This window comes from Hypanus sabinus, chromosome 9, assembly GCF_030144855.1.
Source record: "Hypanus sabinus isolate sHypSab1 chromosome 9, sHypSab1.hap1, whole genome shotgun sequence".
In the NCBI taxonomy this organism is placed as follows: Eukaryota; Metazoa; Chordata; class Chondrichthyes; order Myliobatiformes; family Dasyatidae; genus Hypanus; species Hypanus sabinus.
Window position 1 is genome coordinate 23831811 of NC_082714.1, and position 21231 is coordinate 23853041.

Sequence of the window (21231 nt, forward strand, 5' to 3'; positions counted from 1 at the left end):
ATATTACTAAGGAGAAGGTGCTTAGGAAGCTGAAAGGTTTGAAGGTGGACAAGTCACCTAGATCAGTTAGACTACAGCCTATTTTTCTGAAAGAGGTATGTGAAGAAATTGTGCAGGCATTAGTAGTGATTTTTCAAGAATCACTAGAGTGAGGGATGATTCCAGAAGGACTGGAAAATTGCAAATGTCTCTACACTCTTTTAGAAGGGAGAGAGGAAGAAGACAGGAAATTATAGCCTGGTTAGCCTGACAAGTGTTTGGTAAGATTTTAAAGTCCATTATTAAGTTTCAGAGTGCTTGGAAGCACTTCATAAAATAGACTGAAATCAGCATGGTTTCCTTGAGAGGGTATTTTGCCTACCAAAACTGTTAGAATTCTTTGAAAAAGTAACAGGTGATACAAACAAAGGAGAGTCAGTGGATTTTGTTTACTTAGATTTTCGGAAGACTATAGACAGGGTGTTGTAAATGAAGCAGCTAAACAAGCTTAGAGCTTATAATATTACAGGAAAGATACTGCCCAGCAACACAACACTTACATTACACATCAAAAACCAAGATAGTATGGTGACTGGAAATTTTAAATAAAAATAGATGTTGCAGATACTTAATAGATATGGGTAGAATTGATGAAATAACTTTAATTTCAAGCTTTAATTCAGTTTTTCTTTCCACAGATGCTAATTTCTGTTTTTACTACTTTGAATTTACCTTGTTGTTAAAAATAAGTTATGTGCACGAGTACATTCTTTTAACAAATATGATAAACAGATTCTATAACTTGCTAAATGAAGTAAGAAATATTGGGAAATAATTCTTATGGGTGTTTGATCATATCTAGATATGTCTTGCTACATTTTCATTGTTTGAAATATTAACAAAACATAGCAATCAGGTTCTAGTTTTCAATTGAATTTTTCTGTATTCAGGATTGTTTTATGAAAGTCAGGATCAGACAATTCTAGCAGAAATGGCTTTTTCAGAGGCAAAAAAACTTCAACTGGCAACTGAAACACTGAAAAAGTCTCTGGATGAAGTGACTGTTGATAAAGCAAAAATAACCAAAGTTCCAGAAACTGAACCTAAGGAAGATAAAAAAGGTAAAATAACTTGGATAGTTTGCCAGCTGAATGCAATTAGCACCCATACTCAACCAAATGATCTAGTCTAGGAAATTGATGTTTAAGGTAATGAATTGGGATATGGAGAGTAATACCTTTTTAATATCAACGATAGGTGGTTGGACTCTGTTTTGGATGAGATGCAATTTCTTGTTTCTAGCACTCCATTACTTGCAAGTTATCAGCCCCATCATCTTGGTCTTGGTGGTTTCTTTGCTGAAGGATTGTTAAATTTCTGAAATCATCAGTGAATTTCTCCACTTCTGACCTAACGATAGAAGGAAGATCACTAATTTACATAGCTGAGCAAGACATTGTCTTGAGGAATTAATCATTGATGTCCTGTGGATGTCATGAATATCCTCCAGGTTTTGCTGAGTAAATGCCATTTGACAGCACTGTAAACAATATCCTCTATTACTTTCATGGTTTGGAGTCAAGATATATTGGCAATAATGATTAAGATTGAATTTGTTCTTCTTTTCTGTAATGAGGACATGTGTGAACAATTTTCCACAATGTTAGTAGACCCCAAAATTGTAATTGTACTGGAAATAGAGAAGTGAAGGGCTGGAACTGAGATATTGTCTGGTTCCATAACTTTTGTTTATCATTATTCATGTTGTGGATTGAATTGTTTGAGGATTACACTCTGTGATAGTAGGTATTTGTTCAGAACTTCTGGCTGAGTGTAGTAGAGTAGGATGGGCATATATTCTCTAGAGATAAATACAATTAAAATGATATCAATGAAATGTGGAAAAAAATCTTTAGCAGACCTGACATTGTAGATAATGAACATCTATATTCCCGGCTAGTAAATCTTGGTGCTCGGATTTAGAGTCTCAGGCTGACTAATTGTCCCTTAAGATTGACATAAAGAGAAGTGTCTCCTTTCAGAAGCATATGAGCTTTGGAATTTTGTACTAAGGAAGCTGTGAATGCTTAGTTACTGAATATATTTATGACTTAAGATCATTTGGAAATCAAAAAATATAGAGGTATACTGGGAAACTGGAGTTGATAAAAACTACAGAGTTTGAGTACTGAACAAGATCAAATGATTGTTTCACTTATTACTAATTTTCATGTTATTTTTTAACTGCACTCATGAATATTATCTTGTTTGCTTTTTCTTTAGATCCACAAATTGCCTCAGTTCAAAGTGAACCTGTAATTTCTGATAGCATTAGTGCACAATCCATTGCAACCCCTGAAGCGATAGCTACCATCGAAATTCCAAAATCTGATTCTTCAACCAGCCAAAAAAGAAAGTCTATTGATGAAGGTCAAATGATATTTTACTGTATTTCTTTTCTTTTTCAGTTCCTTTCCACTTTCTTTTTTGTTGCCTTTAATATCCTGCCTTTTGAGAGAGGATTATCCCCTTTAATAGAATTATATTTTACATTCATCCTGAATTTAAGATTCTACAACCTGCTCATTGTTTAAAAATTAAACAGTACCCAAGTACAGGCAATTTGAATATGACCTGTGTCAGATGACTTAAAAATTAAACAGTACCCAAGTACAGGCAATTTGAATATGACCTGTGTCAGATGACTTAGATTCTCTTTTATATATGACCTATAGCTGAGTACCATCAACATGGCTGGAATCACCAGCACTTTCAAGTAGCAGAATCAGCACTGTGTGGCAATTGGGATGTTTCTATGCAACTATACATTATTTTTCCCTTTCTCCCTTTTGGCTTTAATCATCAGGTCCTTATTTTGTGTATTTTGTTCCACTTTTGTAAAAAAATAACTTTATTTACAGTATTAAATAAAAAAATAATTATGCACTCTAGCTTACCATCAGTCCACCTCCACTTCCCATTCTCAAGTTTCACCCTGGCAAGGTCTAACCTTGAACAAAGGGCAGGAAATCAGTGCAAAGACAGTTGGTACAAGGCTGAGTCATGCAGGAGACTGCCCTGACTTGTCAGGAGCTTCTGGTCTATTGGCACTGTATTTAAACCTCACCTCTAAGCCAAGTACATACTTTTCTGGTTATCTCACTTGCAATGGACAGCCAGTGATTTTCATCACACACTGGATGATACTTTGCAGAGGGTCCTCATTTTCTAACCAGCTATGGTTTAGTCCCAAAAAATTGCTCTTAGTTTTTTTTTACCACTGGTTTGGCCTCCAGTTAGTTTGCTGTGGCATCAAGGTTGTGAGCACTTTGGTTTGGCTTCAGATTGAGTAAAGGCCCAGGAAACAAAGTCTGTCCTATAAAAAGGCAGTGGTTGCCTTGGGAATGCCACCTGGAGTAGTGTTGTAAGTCTAAGAGATGTGCAAGATAGTTGACATTTCCAATGCTGAGGACGCCTGGAAAGTAAAACAATATCAGTAAAGTTCATGTGTTAAATCTGTGCTTTCATTGGATACAGGCACGGATACAAACAAGACCCAATGGTTTTCTCACAAAAACACACAAAACTCTAGCAGAAGTGTGGCGTAATAAATATTTGTTCTTAATTCTTGTGCCAACATTCAGTACCATTTATGAACACAAGTAAACATATAGAGGAGCGGAAGAGAAGAACCATACAATAAAAGAGCAAATGATATTAAAATCTATTCTGTGGTTCGATCAACTTCAAGAATACTGAATGTTGCTCCAACTTCAAAACAAATATTCATAAAGAATTTAAAGTAGTAGATTATTAAAATTATTCTATCTTTTACAGAATCGAAACAAAGCACTGATCCCATTGACAGTCCCTTGATAACAAAGCAACAAGAACCTGTACCCACTCTAGTGATTAAACAACCACCAAAAGGGACTATTTCTCAATTTACAAGAAGTATTTACATGCAGACAGCAATGTTTCTGTTAGAGGTTAATGCATTGCAGGTTAGTTTTAATTACTCCTTCAGGAAAGCTCTCTTGTAATATGGCATGTTACTGCATTTTGGAAATAGGTGTGTATTGAATTGTCGTCATTATGGAGACAGAATGGTTTGAAGCATGGAGACAACCAAAACTTTAAACAATGTATTCAGAATGAGAAAGTAGCCTTTACCAGTTCCCAGTGATTACCACATTTGCCGCATCCTCTCACTGAATGAGCTTCCAGTGCAGCACTGTTTAAGTCTCAAAATACAAGCTGGGCCTTGAACAGTGTCATGCATGATAATCAAGGCAACTCCAAAAAGAATCAGTGATCTTAACAAGCAAAAAGTAAAACTTACTGTTGATAATTAGATAAGGATGAATCAACAAAAAAATTTGTATGAATGAGGTGGTCATAGGAAGCTGTAGGATCTTATACAAGATGACGATCACTTTTAGTCTATTTAAGATGAAAGTTCAAATTAGTTTAGTGTGTGTATGTGTATATACATTTTTTTTCACAGGAAATAGTTTGTGGACCCTTTGCAATTACCTGGTTTTCTGCATTAATTACTCATAAAATGTAGTCTGATCATCTAAGTCACAATAATAGACAAACACAATCTGCCTAAACTAATACCATGAGCAATTGTGCTTCTGCTCATTAATTCTGAAAAAAATATCACAGTCGAAGTTCAAAAAAGTATGTGAACCTCTGGGGTAAATCCTTCTACTAAAGCTATTTGGAGTTGTATGTTCCAATCAATGAGATGACATTGGAGGTGTGGATTGTTGAGGTGCCCTGCCCTATAAAAAAGACACACAAAGTCAGGTTACAGCTCTTCTCAAGAAAGATCTGTTTATGTATACTATGTCTCGATCAAAACAACTTTCAGAGGACCTTCGAAGAAGAATTGTAGAGATGCATGAAGCTGGAAAAAGTTTCAAAAGCATTTCTAAAGACCTGAGTGTTCATTAGTTCATTGCAAGAGAAATTATCTACAAATGGAGGAAATTCAGTACTGTTGCTACTCTCCATAGGAGTAGGCATCCTTCAAAATTCACACCAAGAGCACATTGTATAATGCTGAAGGCAGTGAAAAAGAACCCAAGGATAACAGCAAAGAATATGCACTGAACAAGAATGGAGTTTATGGAAGGACACCACGGAGGAAATCACTGCTCTCCAAAAAAAATTGCTGTATGTCTCAAGTTTGCAAAAGACGCTTCTAGGAAAATGTTCTGTGGACAGATGAGACAAGAGTTGAACTTTTTGGCAGAAATGTACATTGCTATGTTTGGTGGAAAAAGGGCACTGCACACCAACACTCATCCCAACTGTGAAGCATGGTGGAAGGAGCATCAATGGTTTAGAGCTGCTTTGCTGCCTCTGGGCCTGGACAGTTTGCAATCACTGAGGGAGCAATGATTTCAAAATTGTGTCAAGACATTTTACAGGAGAATTTCAGGGTAGCAGTCCATCACCTGAAGCTTAATAGAAGTTGGATAATGCAAAAAGACAATGATCTGAAAAACAAGAATAAATCAACAACAGAATGGTTTAAAAAGAAGAAATTTAGTGTTTTGGAGTGGCCAAGCCAGGGTCCAGACCTTAACCCAATTGAGATGCTGTGGCATCTTGGAAACATAGAAAATCTACAGCACAATACAGGCCCTTCGGCCCACAATGCAGTGCCGAACATGTACTTATTTTAGAAATTGCCTGGGGTTACCCATAGCACTCTATTTTTCTAAGCTCCATGTACCCGTCCAGGAGTCTCTTAAAAGACCTTTACAAACAAGCTGGAGGAACTCAGCAGGTCAGGCAGCATCCGTAGAAATGAGCATTCAACATTTCGGGCCAAGACCCTTCATCAGTCCTGGCTTCTTCCCCTCTGCCATCTGATTCCTAAACGGACATTGAATCTTTGGGCACTACCTCACTTTTTCTTAATATACAATATTTCTGTTTTTGCACATTAAAAAAATCTATTCAATATACATAATTGATTTACTTGTTTATTTTTAAATTATTATTATTTTTTTCTCTGCTATACTATATATTGCATTGAACTGCTGCTGCTGCTAAGTTAACAAATTTAGATGGCGGAGCGACACAGCTTGCAGCGGCCACTCCGGAGCTGATATGTTATTTGTTAAGCAGGGGTGCAGTGCGCAATCCTAATCTAATGAAAAAAGGACATGGGAGCACGGAGCACGGAGGAACATCTGGAAATCTCAAGGAAGGCCCCCTTCATTGCTGCTGCTGCTATGAGATCCAGGTCTCTGCTGGGAAGAACAGGCCCCCAGTCCTCGGGGTTGTATTACCGGTGGCTGTTGACGGGGGCGTCTTAATATGCTTGGCAGAGGATGGTGCTCGGAGAAGCTGTGCCAGACAGGATGGTTGGAGGCTCAGAGGTTCGACGGACTCGGAGTCCACTGCAATCAGGTCGCTTTCAGTGTGTGCTCTGTCTGCGAGGCTGGGTTTGATGGAGCTTTCATTGTGTGCTGCGTCTGCGAGGCTGAGTTGGGCGGCACCGTGGAAGTCCATGGCGGGGGTATTCCCTTCTGCTGCCGGCGTGGAATGACGAGTCTACCAGGACCCTGAGGACTTGTGGAAACTGTGTGGTGGTTTCTTTCGAATTTATAGTCTTTTAACATCTTTGGACTATTTTTACTGTGCCCATGGTCTGTTTTTTTAATCAAATTATGGTACTGTTTGCACAGTTGTAACTATATGTTGTAACTATGTGGTTTTGTGCAGGTCTTGTAGCTTTAGTTTTTGGTCTTGTTTTGTCTGGTCGATTTGGAGCTCCTTTCCAGGGAACACGCTAAGACGGTAGCGTGATATTAATACGCAGTAGCCTCTCTGGACTCTGGATTGGGGATTGCCAAACGTCATGTGGATTTTCTGTTGTAGTCTATTTTGTCATGTGCTTTGTTGATACCATTCTGGAGGAACATTGTCTCATTTTTTAACTGCATCGCATTTGTGGTTTTTAAATGACAATAAACTGAATCTGAATCTGAAATTTCAAATCACATGCCAGTGATAAAAAACCTGATTCTGATTCTGATATATGCACACACTATACAAATGTACTATATAGTGTATCTACCTATTAAATATTGGAATAAATATTTACAAAAATTCATTTTTAAAATTAGATAGTTGTTTGGAAGCTTGAAGGACTAAGATTCAATAATCCAGACCTTAAGATAAAAAAAAGTTCAATTTTTATTTGCAGCTACTTGATGGATTACTATTAGTCTAATTTTTTCCCCATGGAGTATTTTTTTTAGTGGGAAATTGGAGAAATTCAGCACCTTGTAATTTTCCTTTTTATTTATTCATTAACTTTTTCCACTGTTCAATTAGCTTGTTTAGCTGCTTTTAGGCCTCTTCCAAAGCTAATGGTTTTGAGGGTCTCCAAGCATTAATCATGTTATATTTCCTTTCAATATTGTAAGTATGCCTGAGTCTATGTTCAGGAAGTGTATAAATCCTGTGATCTCTGCCTTAACTTATCATTCAAATTGATCAACAAGGTGGTTTATCAACCAGTTAATCTTCAATAGAGCTTCATTAATGCATTATTTTCAATGAGTTTCTCTAGTTTTTTTGTTCTCTCTCTGCAAGAAACTTGCCAAATTTAGATCTGCACTCATATTGTAGAGCCAAAATCAATCCCTGAAATCTTTTTTATTGTTATTAGTTTGTATCAAGAGCTTTGGCACATGAGCTGATTTGCAGTGAAAGTGGGTTAAGCTGTGAATATCAAGTGGTTCTTGCTCGACTTCATATGCAGCAGGGGGAATTTGGAAAAGCAGAAGAATGTCTTGCAGAAGCAGAACGTATCAATCATCAGGTATGAGTTCAGATGGTAAATTAAAGTGGACTGAAAATCTCTCTGTCCCTCTGTTCTGGAGCAACAGAGTGCTGCACAATACTCCAGTCCACCCTGTTGTTTCTCATACTCCTCTTCCCTTCTTGTTATTATGTAGAACAGGGGCTTGGTCATTCATGGGCCCATTTAACTGCTCAAGTTTATTGCTATAAAGAATAAACCATTATCCCAAAAACGTGTGTGGATCAGAGACAAGATGCAATTTACAGACTCAAGAACTACAACGACATTATTTTAAGTGATACTCTATTCTGATGCATTATTGGCAATTTTCACATGGGGATGGGAGCTATACAAATGAGCAGCAGACGTCTTTGTTGGAATTTACATTGGTCATTCAGTTTCTTGAATCTATTATATAAGAACTTACAAAAATAGGGATAAATCATATGGCCCTTTAGACATGCTCCACTACTTAATATGGCCGCAGCAGATCTAATCTGATCATAATCTTTGACTTCATTGATTCAGCCTTCTTGACTCTTTCACAGAATTCCAAAGATTCACAAAGTCCTGAGAGATGAAATTTCCCTTTAGCTGCTCTTACTTTGAAAGTATGCTTTGTTGTTTCAAACACCCACAAGTAAACATTTCAGCATTTACCATTAGAAGTCACATCAGAATTGGTGTTTTTATAAACTGATTCTTCTTCTTCCAGACTGAGTAACTATTAGCTCAACTTGTTCAATCTTCCCTCAGAAGGCAACTATTTATTTCCAAGAATCTGTCTAGTGAATCTAATCAGAACTTCAAACAAGAGAAAATCTGCAGGTGCTGGAAATCCAAGCAACACACATAAAATGCTGGAGGAACTCAGCAGGCCAGGCAGTATCTATGGAAGAAGTATATTGAAGTTTTGGGCTGAGACTAGTCCTGCTGAAGGGTCTGCCCTGAAAGGTCAACTGCACTTTTTCCATAGATGCTGCCTGGCCTGCTGAGTTCCTCCAGCATTTTGTGTGTGTTGTTAATCAGAACCTCTGCCATATTCCTTCTTATACAATAACTACTACTCCAGGTGCCTGTACTACATAGAGGTACAGCAAACTTTCAAACACCAGCCTCTTGATTATAAGAATAACTGTCCATTTGTCTTCTTTCTATTCTACTATTGGCTTACATAATCATTCATAACTTAACTCTTTTTAATCATCCAATACCTAACAACGATCTATCCGTTTCACTCTTGAAAATTTTAATGGATCAAACATCCATAACCTTTTTTTGGATCATGTTACAAAGTTTTGCTGCCTTTTATATGGAGCTGTGCTTATTCATTTTTGTAAGAGTCTGATGATTCTAATTTCCTACTCTGTCTGGTTTCCTCAATAATAGGAATTACTTTCTCTATCATTCTCATTAAATCCTTTACTCATTTTAAATGTCAATTAAACGTTGCAGTATTCTTATTTTGTTGTTGGTACCCCTGATGGTGTTGCTTACGTTCAGAGGCCCCTAATGTTGCTGCTTGTGTGCACTTGCATGTTTCATGCATAGAAGAATTAAAAGCAATTTTAATATCTAATCTTCTGCTCCATTTCTGTTATGATCTCTTCAAGGTATAAAGTATTGTATCATCTATTAATCTTATTTTTGGTCCTCTTGATTATTCTCATAATCAAAATCCCTATTCTCCACCACCATATATTAATCATAATTCTATCTTTCCTGTACATTCTAAAATGCTTAAGGACTTCATCATCTGTAGTGTTCATTCTTGGGCACAGCAGTCTAACTACAGTAGAACCAAGTTTAACAACTTACACATTGTTGTCCATAATGCCTATATACAGTTTTGGATTGCATTTGCTTTAATTACTGCTTCAAAAATTTGTGTATAAATTCCTCTATTTAAATGGGAATTGCAGGACATAACATAGCTAGGAACACAGACTTAAGAAAAGAGGAAGTGAAATAGTATTATTTAGTAATGATAACAAAACGTATATAAAATAAGGGACAGCTGAAACGAGGACAAGTATAGAGTCTACACAGTTATTTTATATTGATATTGTCAATCAATTGTCAAAGCAAAGTTGAGGAAGAAATTTCCAAATTAGCAAAATGAGTGGAAAAAACAGAATCTTAATCATTTGGGTTGAAATTACTCTGATATTAATTGTTTTAACTCTCTTACAGAAACATCAAAAGAAAGATAAAGGAATGGGATTTCTAGAAAGTATTTAGAACTTGTTTCTGAATTAAAGCTATTAAATGGGAACATTTGCAATTAAAATCCAAATTTTGAAAGAAAGAATAAAGAGATTACATCATTAGAAAAACATAAGTCTTGGTGAGGTAAAGGGACAAAAGAATATTACGATATGGTATACCAATCACTAGAAGTTGTGCCACAAACTTCCACAGCCATGAAAAGCAAATCAAGCACTAAGTTTATTTCTAGAAGAAATAAATTCAGAAGTAGGAAGTGGTGCTCAGCCCATATAGAACTTTGGTTATGTAACAATTTTAGCTACTTTATTGCAAAAAGTGTATCTATGCAGAGAAGATTTACCAGAATGATACCAGAAATGCAAGGGTGTACATTTGAAGAAAGGATGAACTTGACTGATCTCAATTTCCCTGGAGTGAAAGAACATTAAGAGATTACTGAATAGAAATAGTAAAATTATGAAATGTCATGATAAACTGAACAGAGGAAATATTTCCTCTTATAAAAAAGATGGTCCCCAAGGAATCCAATGGGAAATTCAGAAGAAACCTCTTTAAACAACAGGTTACCTACAAAAAAGGTTGAAATGTATAGGAAAGGCATATATATGAGCTGTTGAACAAGCACTTGAAGAAAAATGAGAAAATGGAAATTGATGGTAATAAATATTGATAATGAAATGTGGAAGGGAGGAGGTCTGAGTAAACTGCAACTGTCAGCGTGAACTGGTTGGCTGAAATAGCCTGTCTGTGCATCAGATATATCAGGCATTTCTGTGTGATTTTTTTCCCCTTGCAATTCCTTAAATTGTTTTATTTAGTGCACATTGTCTCTTGTAATTCTTTGTAGCAATTTATATTTTCTTACATTTGTTTTTTGGTGATGTTTCATCTGTGTGTTCATCCAATCCACCAGAGCCCTGTGTCTTCTTCAGGACTCTCAGTACCTTCCTAACTAGGGACTGTACTTCCAATTTTTTTTCCATCTGCCTGTCCAGGTTGCAGTTTCCAATTTACCTGTTTCACTTCTCATACTATGTGCATGTATAGAGTTTTAAATTAGGCATAAAGGTCATTCTACCCTTTTCCCTTGATGCTTTAATACAAATTTTCACATAGTGTCCTCTTTATCACGTATTTTATTACATTTGTCAAATTTTAGCTTGTTTGTTTATTTATATATAGGTATGAATGTGTGTGTATGTTTATCTGTGAGCCCATCCGTTGGTTGGGATCGACTATGGATATTGCATCCTAGTGATCTATATGTTGCACAAGCCAGGGTAGTACAATATGGAGAGCAAGCCCAATCTGCAGGCCTCCCCTTTTCCACGCAGCTGAAGAATTTAGGGGAACAGCAGAGACCAGTACAGTTTGGCATCAGCAGTGTGACAAGAGTTGCTAGTCAGCATTGAATTCAACTTTGAAATGATCAAGGGACAGCAGCTCCAGATTTTTCCTTCAGAGTTTACTCCAGAAGCCTTCCCCTTGAGTGGGTATAGCTGCAAATCAGCAGAGGTTTGAGATCAGAATTTTCCTTTTCCTAGATGAGCTGTCAAACATGGCTGATGAGCCTCATCTACCCAAAGTGACTGGTTTTAAGACATTAGTAATCTGCTTTTGTCCCTTCTCCTGTTGATGGAAACAGTTCCACTGAGCTTAGTAAGTAAGCCACACATAAAGACCAGGAGCTGGACCTTGCTGTAAAGAGTGTATTTGAGACACATGCCATTATAGCATTTAATAGATTTAGTAGGTAGTGGGAGCTTTCCCCACAACCTCCCCTAGCGAAGACAACCTTAAGGAATCACACTGCATATACAGTATGCGTGAGTGTGTGTGTATGTATTCATCTTTATTCCCAGGCTACTCTTATTGACAAACTTTACCTTTTTGCAACCTTTAAACTTTCTCACTCCCTGAGCGTCACTTGTCCAGTCTACATTTTCACTAATTTTGTACTCTTTTAAAGTCCTTTCCAACTTTCTGTAATCATGGACTCCAGAAATTATTGCTCTTCTATAATGCTGTGAATTTGATGTAGCCTGGATGGAGCAAGGAGAAATAAACACATTTTCAAGTCTTCTAATGCTCCAGTTTGTTTCCCCAAATCATTATCAGTTCTGCCACCCATTAATATTACTGTACAGGGACAATCTTCTGTGATTTTCGTTGGGAATGTCTTACTGTTCTATTTATCTAGTCATCTCAATCTCAGTGTAAGCTTTGAAAATGCTCATGTATTCCACACAATTTTAATACAATGGGATTAGCTCTGGTTCTCTGCGTCAGTACTTTCAGTTATAACACACAAACAGTTTTATTCCAGTTTTTTTCTGTGGAGCCAATATTTAGTAAGAAATATTGTTAGAAATCAATTTTATTTGATTTAAATGTGTTTCATCTTGATAGCCAGTAACTTATTTGTATTGTATATTTCATTGAGCACATTTTATCTCATGTTATAAAACTCTGATAATAAGTGTCATCAGAAACAAATTTTGCTATAAATCATATAAAGGCAGGTGCATATCTTATGACCAGAGGATTTTGCAAAGTTCTGATGATAACATGTTATTTGCAAATTGGTATTTTTAACAATGGTTCTAATATTCTTTAATGGTTTACACTGTAGAAAATCAACCAGTTTTGCACATTACATTTTTTCTCTTTTAGAAGTTGCAATCTAAATTTCTCAATAAATTTATTATTTCAGAATCCAGACCTATGGGCTTTATTAGGCCATTTAAGCTACATGAAGGAAGACTATGCCAAGGCTAAAGAATTTTATGCACGCACGGTGTCTTATGTAAATGATGCATTTGACATGCATGCCATCTGCTTGAGACTAGGATCCATGTATCTGCTGGAAAACGAGATAGAGTCGGTAAGAACAATTTAATAATTAATCAGTTTCACTGAGAATTTAAGTGAATTAAAATCAATAAAATTAAATTATTTCACTGAATGGATTCAAATATTACTCTTTTATTTCTCTTTGTTTTTGATATTTTAACACAAGGGTGGCATTGTTATAATGGAGTTGCTTTTCTAATGCAAACAGCATAATTAATTAAAATTAGTATTTATCTTATTGTATTACTGAAAGATTAAATTTGTAATGATTTTTCAGTAAGTTTATAGCAACCTAATCTGCAGTAGTTCTTTAAAGGTAAAACATACATCGATCACATATTAATGATGATAGGTGACTCATAATAATGTAATTCAACATACATAGAAAGCTCTTTGGTTGGGTTGCATTCCATTTTAAATTTATTCATATATATTTGTCTTCCTTGTTATGAATATTTGTCTTCCTCATATGTCTGCAAATCTCATAATATTAATTTCCAAAATGAGCATGGCCTTTTTTGCACTATAATACTTCTATCATGTTCAGGACTTTTCAAAAGTCATGATGGAGTAATAGTAAAGATCTACCTGGAAGTAAATAATGCAGCTTGAATTCTTTATTTGTAACCAAAAAGCATCTTCTAGCTGAAAGAGGTAAAGTAATGACTGTTCCCTCTGCAGGGCCTTCAGTTTATTCACCTTCATCCTCTATAGGTGGCCCATCAATTAATTTTTATGACTGTTAATATTTTTAAACTATAATGTATTCACTCTGTGCCATAACAATGAACGTACACTGATTTCTCTGTCATCAAATGTATAGATTTAAAGTGAATGTTTTTAGTTTTCACTAGTTATGGCACTTTCTTGAAGCTCCATAGTGTTGTCTTATCCTGATGTACATTGTCAGACTTCTGCATCTTTCTTTGCATCTATCCCCGACAAGCACTGGTTTCAATGTGAATACCACTTACTCTTACTACTTAGAACTTCTCTTCAACTTTGATGTAACCCATCTTTCAAACTCCACTATTACTTCCAAACCTAGTAAAATGGATTGAACAGTGGCTGGATGGAAGATGCCAGAGAGTAGTGGTGGATAACTGTTTGTCAGGTTGGAGGCCGGTGACTAGTGGTGTGCCTCAGGGATCTGTACTGGGTCCAATGTTGTTTGTCATATACATTAATGATCTGGATGATGGGGTGGTAAATTGGATTAGTAAGTATGCAGATGATACTAAGGTAAGTGATGTTGTGGATAATGAAGTAGGTTTTCAAAGTTTGCAGAGAGATTTAGGCCAGTTAGAAGAGTGGACTGAGCGATGGCAGATGGAGTTTAATGCTGATAAGTGTGAGGTGCTACATTTTGGTAGGAATAATCTAAATAGGACATACATGGTAAATGGTAGGGCATTGAAGAATGCAGTAGAACAGAGTGATCTAGGAATAATGGTGCATCGTTCCCTGAAGGTGGAATCTCATGTGGATAGGGTGGTGAAGAAAGCTTTTAGTATGTTGGCCTTTATAAATCAGAGCATTGAGTATGGGAGTTGGGATGTAATGTTAAAATTGTACAAGGCATTGATAAGGTCAAATTTGGAGTATTGTATACAGTTCTGGTCACCAAATTATAGGAAAGGTATCAACAAAATAGAAAGAGTACAGAGAATATTTACTAGAATGTTACCTGGGTTTCAGCACCTAAGTTACAGGGAAAGATTGAACAAGTTAGGTCTTTATTCTTTGGAGCGTAGAAGGTTGAGGGGGGACTTGATAGAGGTATTTAAAATTATGAGGGGGATAGATAGAGTTGACGTGGATAGGCTTTTTCCATTGAGGGTAGGGAAGATTCAAACAAGAGGACATGAGTTGAGAGTTAGGGGACAAAAGTTTAAGGGTAACATGAGGGGGAATTTCTTTACTCAGAGAGTGGTAGCTGTGTGGAATGAGCTTCCAGTAGAAGTGGTATAGGCAGGTTCGGTATTGTCATTTAAAGCAAAATTGGATAGGTATATGGATAGGAAAGGAATTGAGGGTTATGGGCTGAGTGCGGGCTAGTGGGATTAGGTGAGAGTAAGCTTTCGGCACAGACTAGAAGGGCCAAGATGGCCTGTTTCTGTGCTGTAATTGTTATATGGTTATATGGTTAACCTTCCCTTTCCTATCCTTTTCTCACTATGAACCATTTTTTATCCCAAAAGTAGTTATTATTTTTGCTTTGTTTTTCAGTATAAATCAGCAAAATCTGTCTATCTCTTTGCCTCTCAGAGAGCACCATCCTGCTTGACGTGGCTAGGAGTTGGCATTGCCTGCTATAGGGTAAGAGTACCGATGTGAATTATTTTAGAGTTGGAGCTGCCTCAGTCTTAGCACTAGGAGAACTGACATCCCTAATTTACATCAGAGAACCGGATTCAGAAACTCAGCTCAAAATGGGCAAAGTTTCCTTTCATGCCAATACAGAAGGGCAGAGAAATTAAAGATGGACATCTCACCTTTGTCCATCCTGTCTCAAGTAGGAGTAGGATGGACAAAATGGTGAATGGTGTTAGTAGGTACATATACCTAAGCTGACCATTAAGGAAATATTGGAACTTTCCAGTTCAAACATCAACAGTCTTAAATCTTCCGATTTTAATTTCTACCTGTTGTATTTGGTCATTTATTTCATTCAAATCCCTTTACATTTGATTTTTCCTTCTTGTTTATAATTACTTGGAAAATAACTAAATAAATTAATGAAATAAACAACAAAAATAAAATAATGTTCATATGTACTGTATATTCACTACTTTTCCTATCCAGGTTCAAAACTATGTTCCGAGAATTTAATTTTTAGTCAGTTTAGCAATGTTCTAAATGTGTTGATAAATTTCCCATAATAGTTTACAACTAAACATCCCTCTAATGAACATATAAGCAGTGTCCTTAACATAGAAAAATATTTTGGGGGTAAATCAGACAGGAATAGACACCCAGCCAAAGAAGAGGTGACCAACTGTTTGTACAAATATGAGTTTTAGTGAGGGTGACACAATAATGTCAGCTTTTAAGAGAGGAGGCAGATGAGGGCCCACTGGGAGAATGTACAATAGTGTCAACTTTTAAGAGAGGTAAAAACTTGAGGGACATATAGTTAGTATGTACCAAATTACATGCAGCCCCAAACTGTGGGGGGAGAAACTGTAGGGTATGCAAACACTTAAGAATATCAAAAAACATACACAAAAGAGCAACTGGAACATGGGCCTGGATAGAGCAGAGGGTAGTATATGCAATTCAGTGTAAGGAATGCCATATCACGTACATAGGGGAGGCAGGCAATAGCCTAAGAGTCAGACTGACAGGACACCTCAGTAATATTGCAAGATAAGTTCAGGACAGACCTGTTAGCAGATATTTTCCAGCAGCATAGGATTCAGTCTTTCGAGATCCTGGCCTGGAAACACCCTCTCCCTGCCAGGCTCTGCTCTCCCCTCCAGACCCTCACCTCCAACCCCAACCCTATCTTTAGCCCCAACTTCCACAACCCTCTACTGGCCCACACACCCACGAACCTGGTCCACACCCCTCAAGTCTGAATGCTCATTCTCTACATTCCACCCCCAACACCAACTATAAGCAGTAACTCTCCACCCTCTCTAACCCTTAGCATATTCATAACCCTAAACCTTAAGACAGATATAGGAAGGAGCAAGATCCCAATAAAGGCAAGTAGTGTTGGACCAGGTTAATGGCATGGGCCAGATCAAAGTAACAGTGTGAATCTGCAGTAATGAGCTCAAGAAACATATGAGTGATAATTTTAGATGGCCATACCCGGTGACTAAAAATAATCTAATCAGGATATGATAACGTTGATTTGTATTTGAAGATCATTACAGTGATGCATTTGCACAGGAGAGAACTATTGGAAGGAAAATTAATAAAAGTTAAATGAGCAACTTGAAATTAAAGTTGAAATGAAATGAAGTAATCTTTTAAAAGAATTCATGTCCTACTGGATTAGAAGGGCAATTGAGGTCAATTATCTTCAGTTTTTGATAGATCTTTATAGATGTTTTTAACAGTATGATTAAGAAAGAGATTAATTCTATTCTTTCTTATACACTCTCAGCTTAACGAATTCACAGATGCTGAAGATGCTCTCTCTGAAGCAAATATCCTGTGTAACTCTAATGCAGAAGTCTGGGGCTATCTCACATTAGTATGCCTAAAGGTACGGAAGATATTTAAAAACAGAAATAATTTCATATCGTGGCAGAATTGATTTTCTTTTCATCTCCAAAGTATTGAAATTTCACACCTCAGTTGATCAATAAAAAAACACAGGGTGGTGTACTATACTGAGCCATAGATTTTGATAAAGTTCTTGTTTCTGCTAAATGGGCTGATTTCCTTTAGGAAGGAAGACTGCTGCAATTCTTTTTGAGATTATAAGTTCAAGCCCCTAACTCAGAATTTAAAAATTTAGCATGGCATATGGTTGCAACAGATAGTGGGGTGCATGTGTTAATTATGCAGAATTTCTCCATGTTCTCTGTGCTTGGGTAGGTAGCTCCCATATCCCAATGATGTGCTAGTTTAATTGGTTATTTTAAATTATCTCTCTGTATAGATTAATGGCAAAAAAAAAGAATCAAAGGGGAATAATTGGCGTAAGTGAGAAAAGAATGAATTACAAGGATATGGGAAATATGGAGTTGAAGGATTGCTCCCCTGGGAGCTAACATGGACTTGCTAGACCAACCAATATGTTTTTGTGTCTGTGAGTAAAGGTTTGACATTCCATTGTCGTGCGATTTTGTTGCTATTTTGATGCTGCCGGCTTTCCGATGCAATATATACCAAGATATTGACAGTTAAGCAAGATATAAATAACTGAACATTATTCAAAGCAGAGTATGGGAAGTAGCCCAGATCTTAGCCAATTTGCTTCCTTCATGTAAAATTGATACACAATTTAACAGGTCACTACTTGCCGTACATTCAGCATCAACTTTGCTATATGCAAATTGACTGCAATGTTTGGGAATTGGGGGTTGGTCTGTTTGGTCTGAAATTCAATGTAAATTTAACTTTTATTTGACATGTTCACTACTTAACCAGGGAAATTTACCTCATTGCCTTTCTTGTCAGCAAGTGAACTTGTGAACACTGATTAGAATTATGTTGGTAAGAAAATGAAATATATATCAGCTGTGGGTATGGGGTGAGCCCTAAATCCTTGGAACTGTGTTTGAACAGCTATCTTTAGAAAAAAAGGAAGAAGCTATGAGTATCTTCCTTTACAGAAAATCAAAATCTTTATTGGTTTGATATTTTCATCTCTTTTTTAATTAGGTGAAATAGGATGTTCAAGAGGAGATATTTTATTTACTTTAGGTTTAATTCTACTTTGACAATACAAAATATTCATATTCTACAGTTCGTACTTCTATTTTTCAGTGAACAATTGAACATAAATTCTAATAATTCTTCAGTTAGAAGTGCAGTCTTCCATTGCAATTAATAGAAATAAAAATCAAACAGGCTTAATGTCTACCCAAGTAATGGGAGGGAAAATTACACACAAAAAAAACTGGAGGAACTCAGCAGGGCAAGCAGCAACTAGGAAACATCGACTATTCTTTTCCTAGACACTGCCTGGCCTGCTGAATCCTTTCAGCATTGTGTGTGTGTTGCTCAGATTTCCAACATCTGCAGATTTTCTCTTGTTTGCGAAGGGAAAATTATCCCATTTCAAAATATATCGTAATTCTTGTCATTGAGCTTCTCAATGAGAAGATTAAAACATCAAATATGAATAAATCTTTCTGCAACTTATTTGAAAATAATGCAATGGAAACACTTAGTGCAGTCAAAAATACTATCAAATGTGTCTGAATGTGATTTTATTAATTTAATTCATGTTTCATTATTTCAGACAGGGAGAAAATTTGAAGCAGAGCAGACCTATAAATATGCATCAAAGGTTAGATTCCTCATCAATCTTGTTTTGATTTACCCATTCAATACCAATTGTTCTAAAGGTTCTATTACATAATAATAGAGGATTGTGCTAAGAAGATTGTGCGGTGAGTTCAGGTGGAAAGCTGTTTGACAGGTGCAGAGAGATATCCAAAAATATTGAGACTTTTGGGACAGAAATTAATGTTGCTTTCTGTGAAGACAATTATTGTGGTAATCAATGTGTGGAACTACAGGAAGTATGCAAGGTCTTAAGGGAATACTTTTATGTGTATATACTGTGGAGAAGGACATGGAAGTTACTGCGTTCAAAGGAGGTAACAATGAATCCTGGGGAATGTCAGTGTAACAAAGGAGGAGATGTTGGAGCTCTTGACATGCCTTAAGTTGGATAAATGGCCTGGGTGTGACCAGGTATATCCCAGAATGTTATAGAACATAGAATAGTACAGCACAGGACGGGCCCTTCAGCCCACTACATTGTGCCGACACTTAAACCCTGCCTCCCATATAACCTCCCCACCTTAAATTACTCCATATATCTGTCTAGTAGCCTCTTAAATTTCACTAGTGTATCTGCCTCCACCACTGACTCAGGCAGTGCATTCCACGCACCAACCACTCTGAGTAAAAAAACCTTCCTCTAATATCCCCCTTGAACTTCCCACCCCTTACCTTAAAGCCATGTCCTCTTGTATTGAGTAGTGGTGCCCTGGGGAAGAGGTGCTGGCTGTCCACTCTATCTATTCCTCTTAATATCCTGTATACCTCTATCATGTCTCCTCTCGTCCTCCTTCTCTCCAAAGAGTAAAGCTCCCTTAATCTCTGATCATAATGCATATTCTCTAAACCAGGCAGCATCCTGGTAAATCTCCTCTGTATCCTTTCCAATGCTTCTACATCCTTCCTATAGTGAGGCAACCAGAACTGGACATAGTACTCCAAGTGTGGCCTAACCAGAATTTTATAGAGCTGCATCATTACCTCGCGACTCTTAAATTCTATCCCTCGACTTATGAAATCTAACACTCCATAAGCTTTCTTAACTACCCTATCTACCTGTGAGGCAACTTTCAGGGATCTGTGGACATGTACCCCCAGATCCCTCTGCTCCTCCACACTACCCAGTTTCCTGCCATTTACTTTGTACTCTGCCTTGGAGTTTGTCTTTCCAAAATGTACCACCGCGCACTTCTCCGGGTTGAACTCCATCTGCCACTCCTCAGCCCTCTTCTGCATCCTATCAATGTCTCCCTGTAATCTTCGACAATCCTCTACACTATCCACAGCTCCACCAACCTTTGTGTCCTCTGCAAACTTGTCAACCCACCCTTCTACCCTCATGTCCAGGTTGATAATAAAAATCATGAAAAGTAGAGGTCCCAGAACCAATCCTTGTGGGACACCACTAGACACAACCCTCCAATCTGAATGTACTCCCTCCACCACGACCCTCTGCTTTCTGCAGGCAAACCAGTTCTGAATCCACTGCCTCTCCTTTGTCCACCTTGCTTGTTACTTCCTCGAAGAACTCCAACAGAGTTCTCAAGCAAGATTTCCCTTTACATAAACCATGCTGACTTTGAGTCATTTTATCATTAGTCTCCAAGTACACCAACATCCCATTAAAACACTTTTCCAACCACTGAGGTTAGGCTAACTGGCCTTTAATTTCCTTTCTTTTTCTTTCTTCCCTTCTTAAAGAGTTGAGAGACATTTGCAATTTTCCAGTCCTCTAAGACCATGCCAGAATCAAGAGATTCTTGAAAGATCATGAACAATGCTTCCATTATCTCTTCAGTAACCTCTCTCAGGACTCTGGGATGTAGTCCATCTGGTCCAGGTGACATAGCCACCTTGTGACCTTTGAGCTTGCTTAGCACTTTTTCCTTTGTAATAGTAATAACACTCACTCCTGCTCCCTGACACTCACGAACCTCTAGCACAATGCTAGTGTCTTCCACAGTGAACACTGATGCAAAGAACCCATTAAGTTCATCTGCCATTTCTTTATTTTCCATCACTACCCCCCCCCCCCAGCATCATTTTCCAGTGGTCCAATATCAACTCTCACCTTCCTTTTACTCTTTATATAACTGAAAAAACTTTTAGTATCCTGCCATTTGAGAACTTCTTCTGTGAGACATAACTATACTGTGTCTTGTGAACTATTCCCAGAAACTTCAACCACCTCTGTTCTCTCATCATCCCCGCCAGTATCCTCCTCCAATCCACCTGAGCAAGCTCCTCCAATCCACCTGAGCAAGCTCCTCTCTCATGCCTCTGTAATTCCCTTTATTCCATGCAATACTGATACATGTGACTTATGCTTTTCCCTCTCAGACTGCAGTATGAATTCAATCATA

General features: G+C 37.2%; 1 protein-coding gene across 9 annotated transcripts in view; it reads left to right on the forward strand.

Moving 5' to 3' along the window:
• Positions 1–21231, forward strand: part of cfap70 (cilia and flagella associated protein 70) — an 81011-nt gene that overhangs the window by 54475 nt on the left and 5305 nt on the right. For 6 of the 9 annotated variants that reach the window (XM_059979290.1, XM_059979299.1, XM_059979293.1 and 3 more), the window contains 8 exons: positions 930–1100; positions 2263–2409; positions 3817–3983; positions 7679–7831; positions 12756–12926; positions 15125–15214; positions 17013–17114; positions 18822–18869. In XM_059979290.1, coding sequence (XP_059835273.1) covers positions 930–1100; positions 2263–2409; positions 3817–3983; positions 7679–7831; positions 12756–12926; positions 15125–15214; positions 17013–17114; positions 18822–18869 — 1049 coding nt within the window. Of the gene's footprint in view, positions 1–929; positions 1101–2262; positions 2410–3816; positions 3984–7678; positions 7832–12755; positions 12927–15124; positions 15215–17012; positions 17115–17513; positions 17858–18821; positions 18870–21231 lie in introns of those variants that run through there. The other 3 variants (XM_059979295.1, XM_059979296.1, XM_059979298.1) reach the window with 3 other exon arrangements.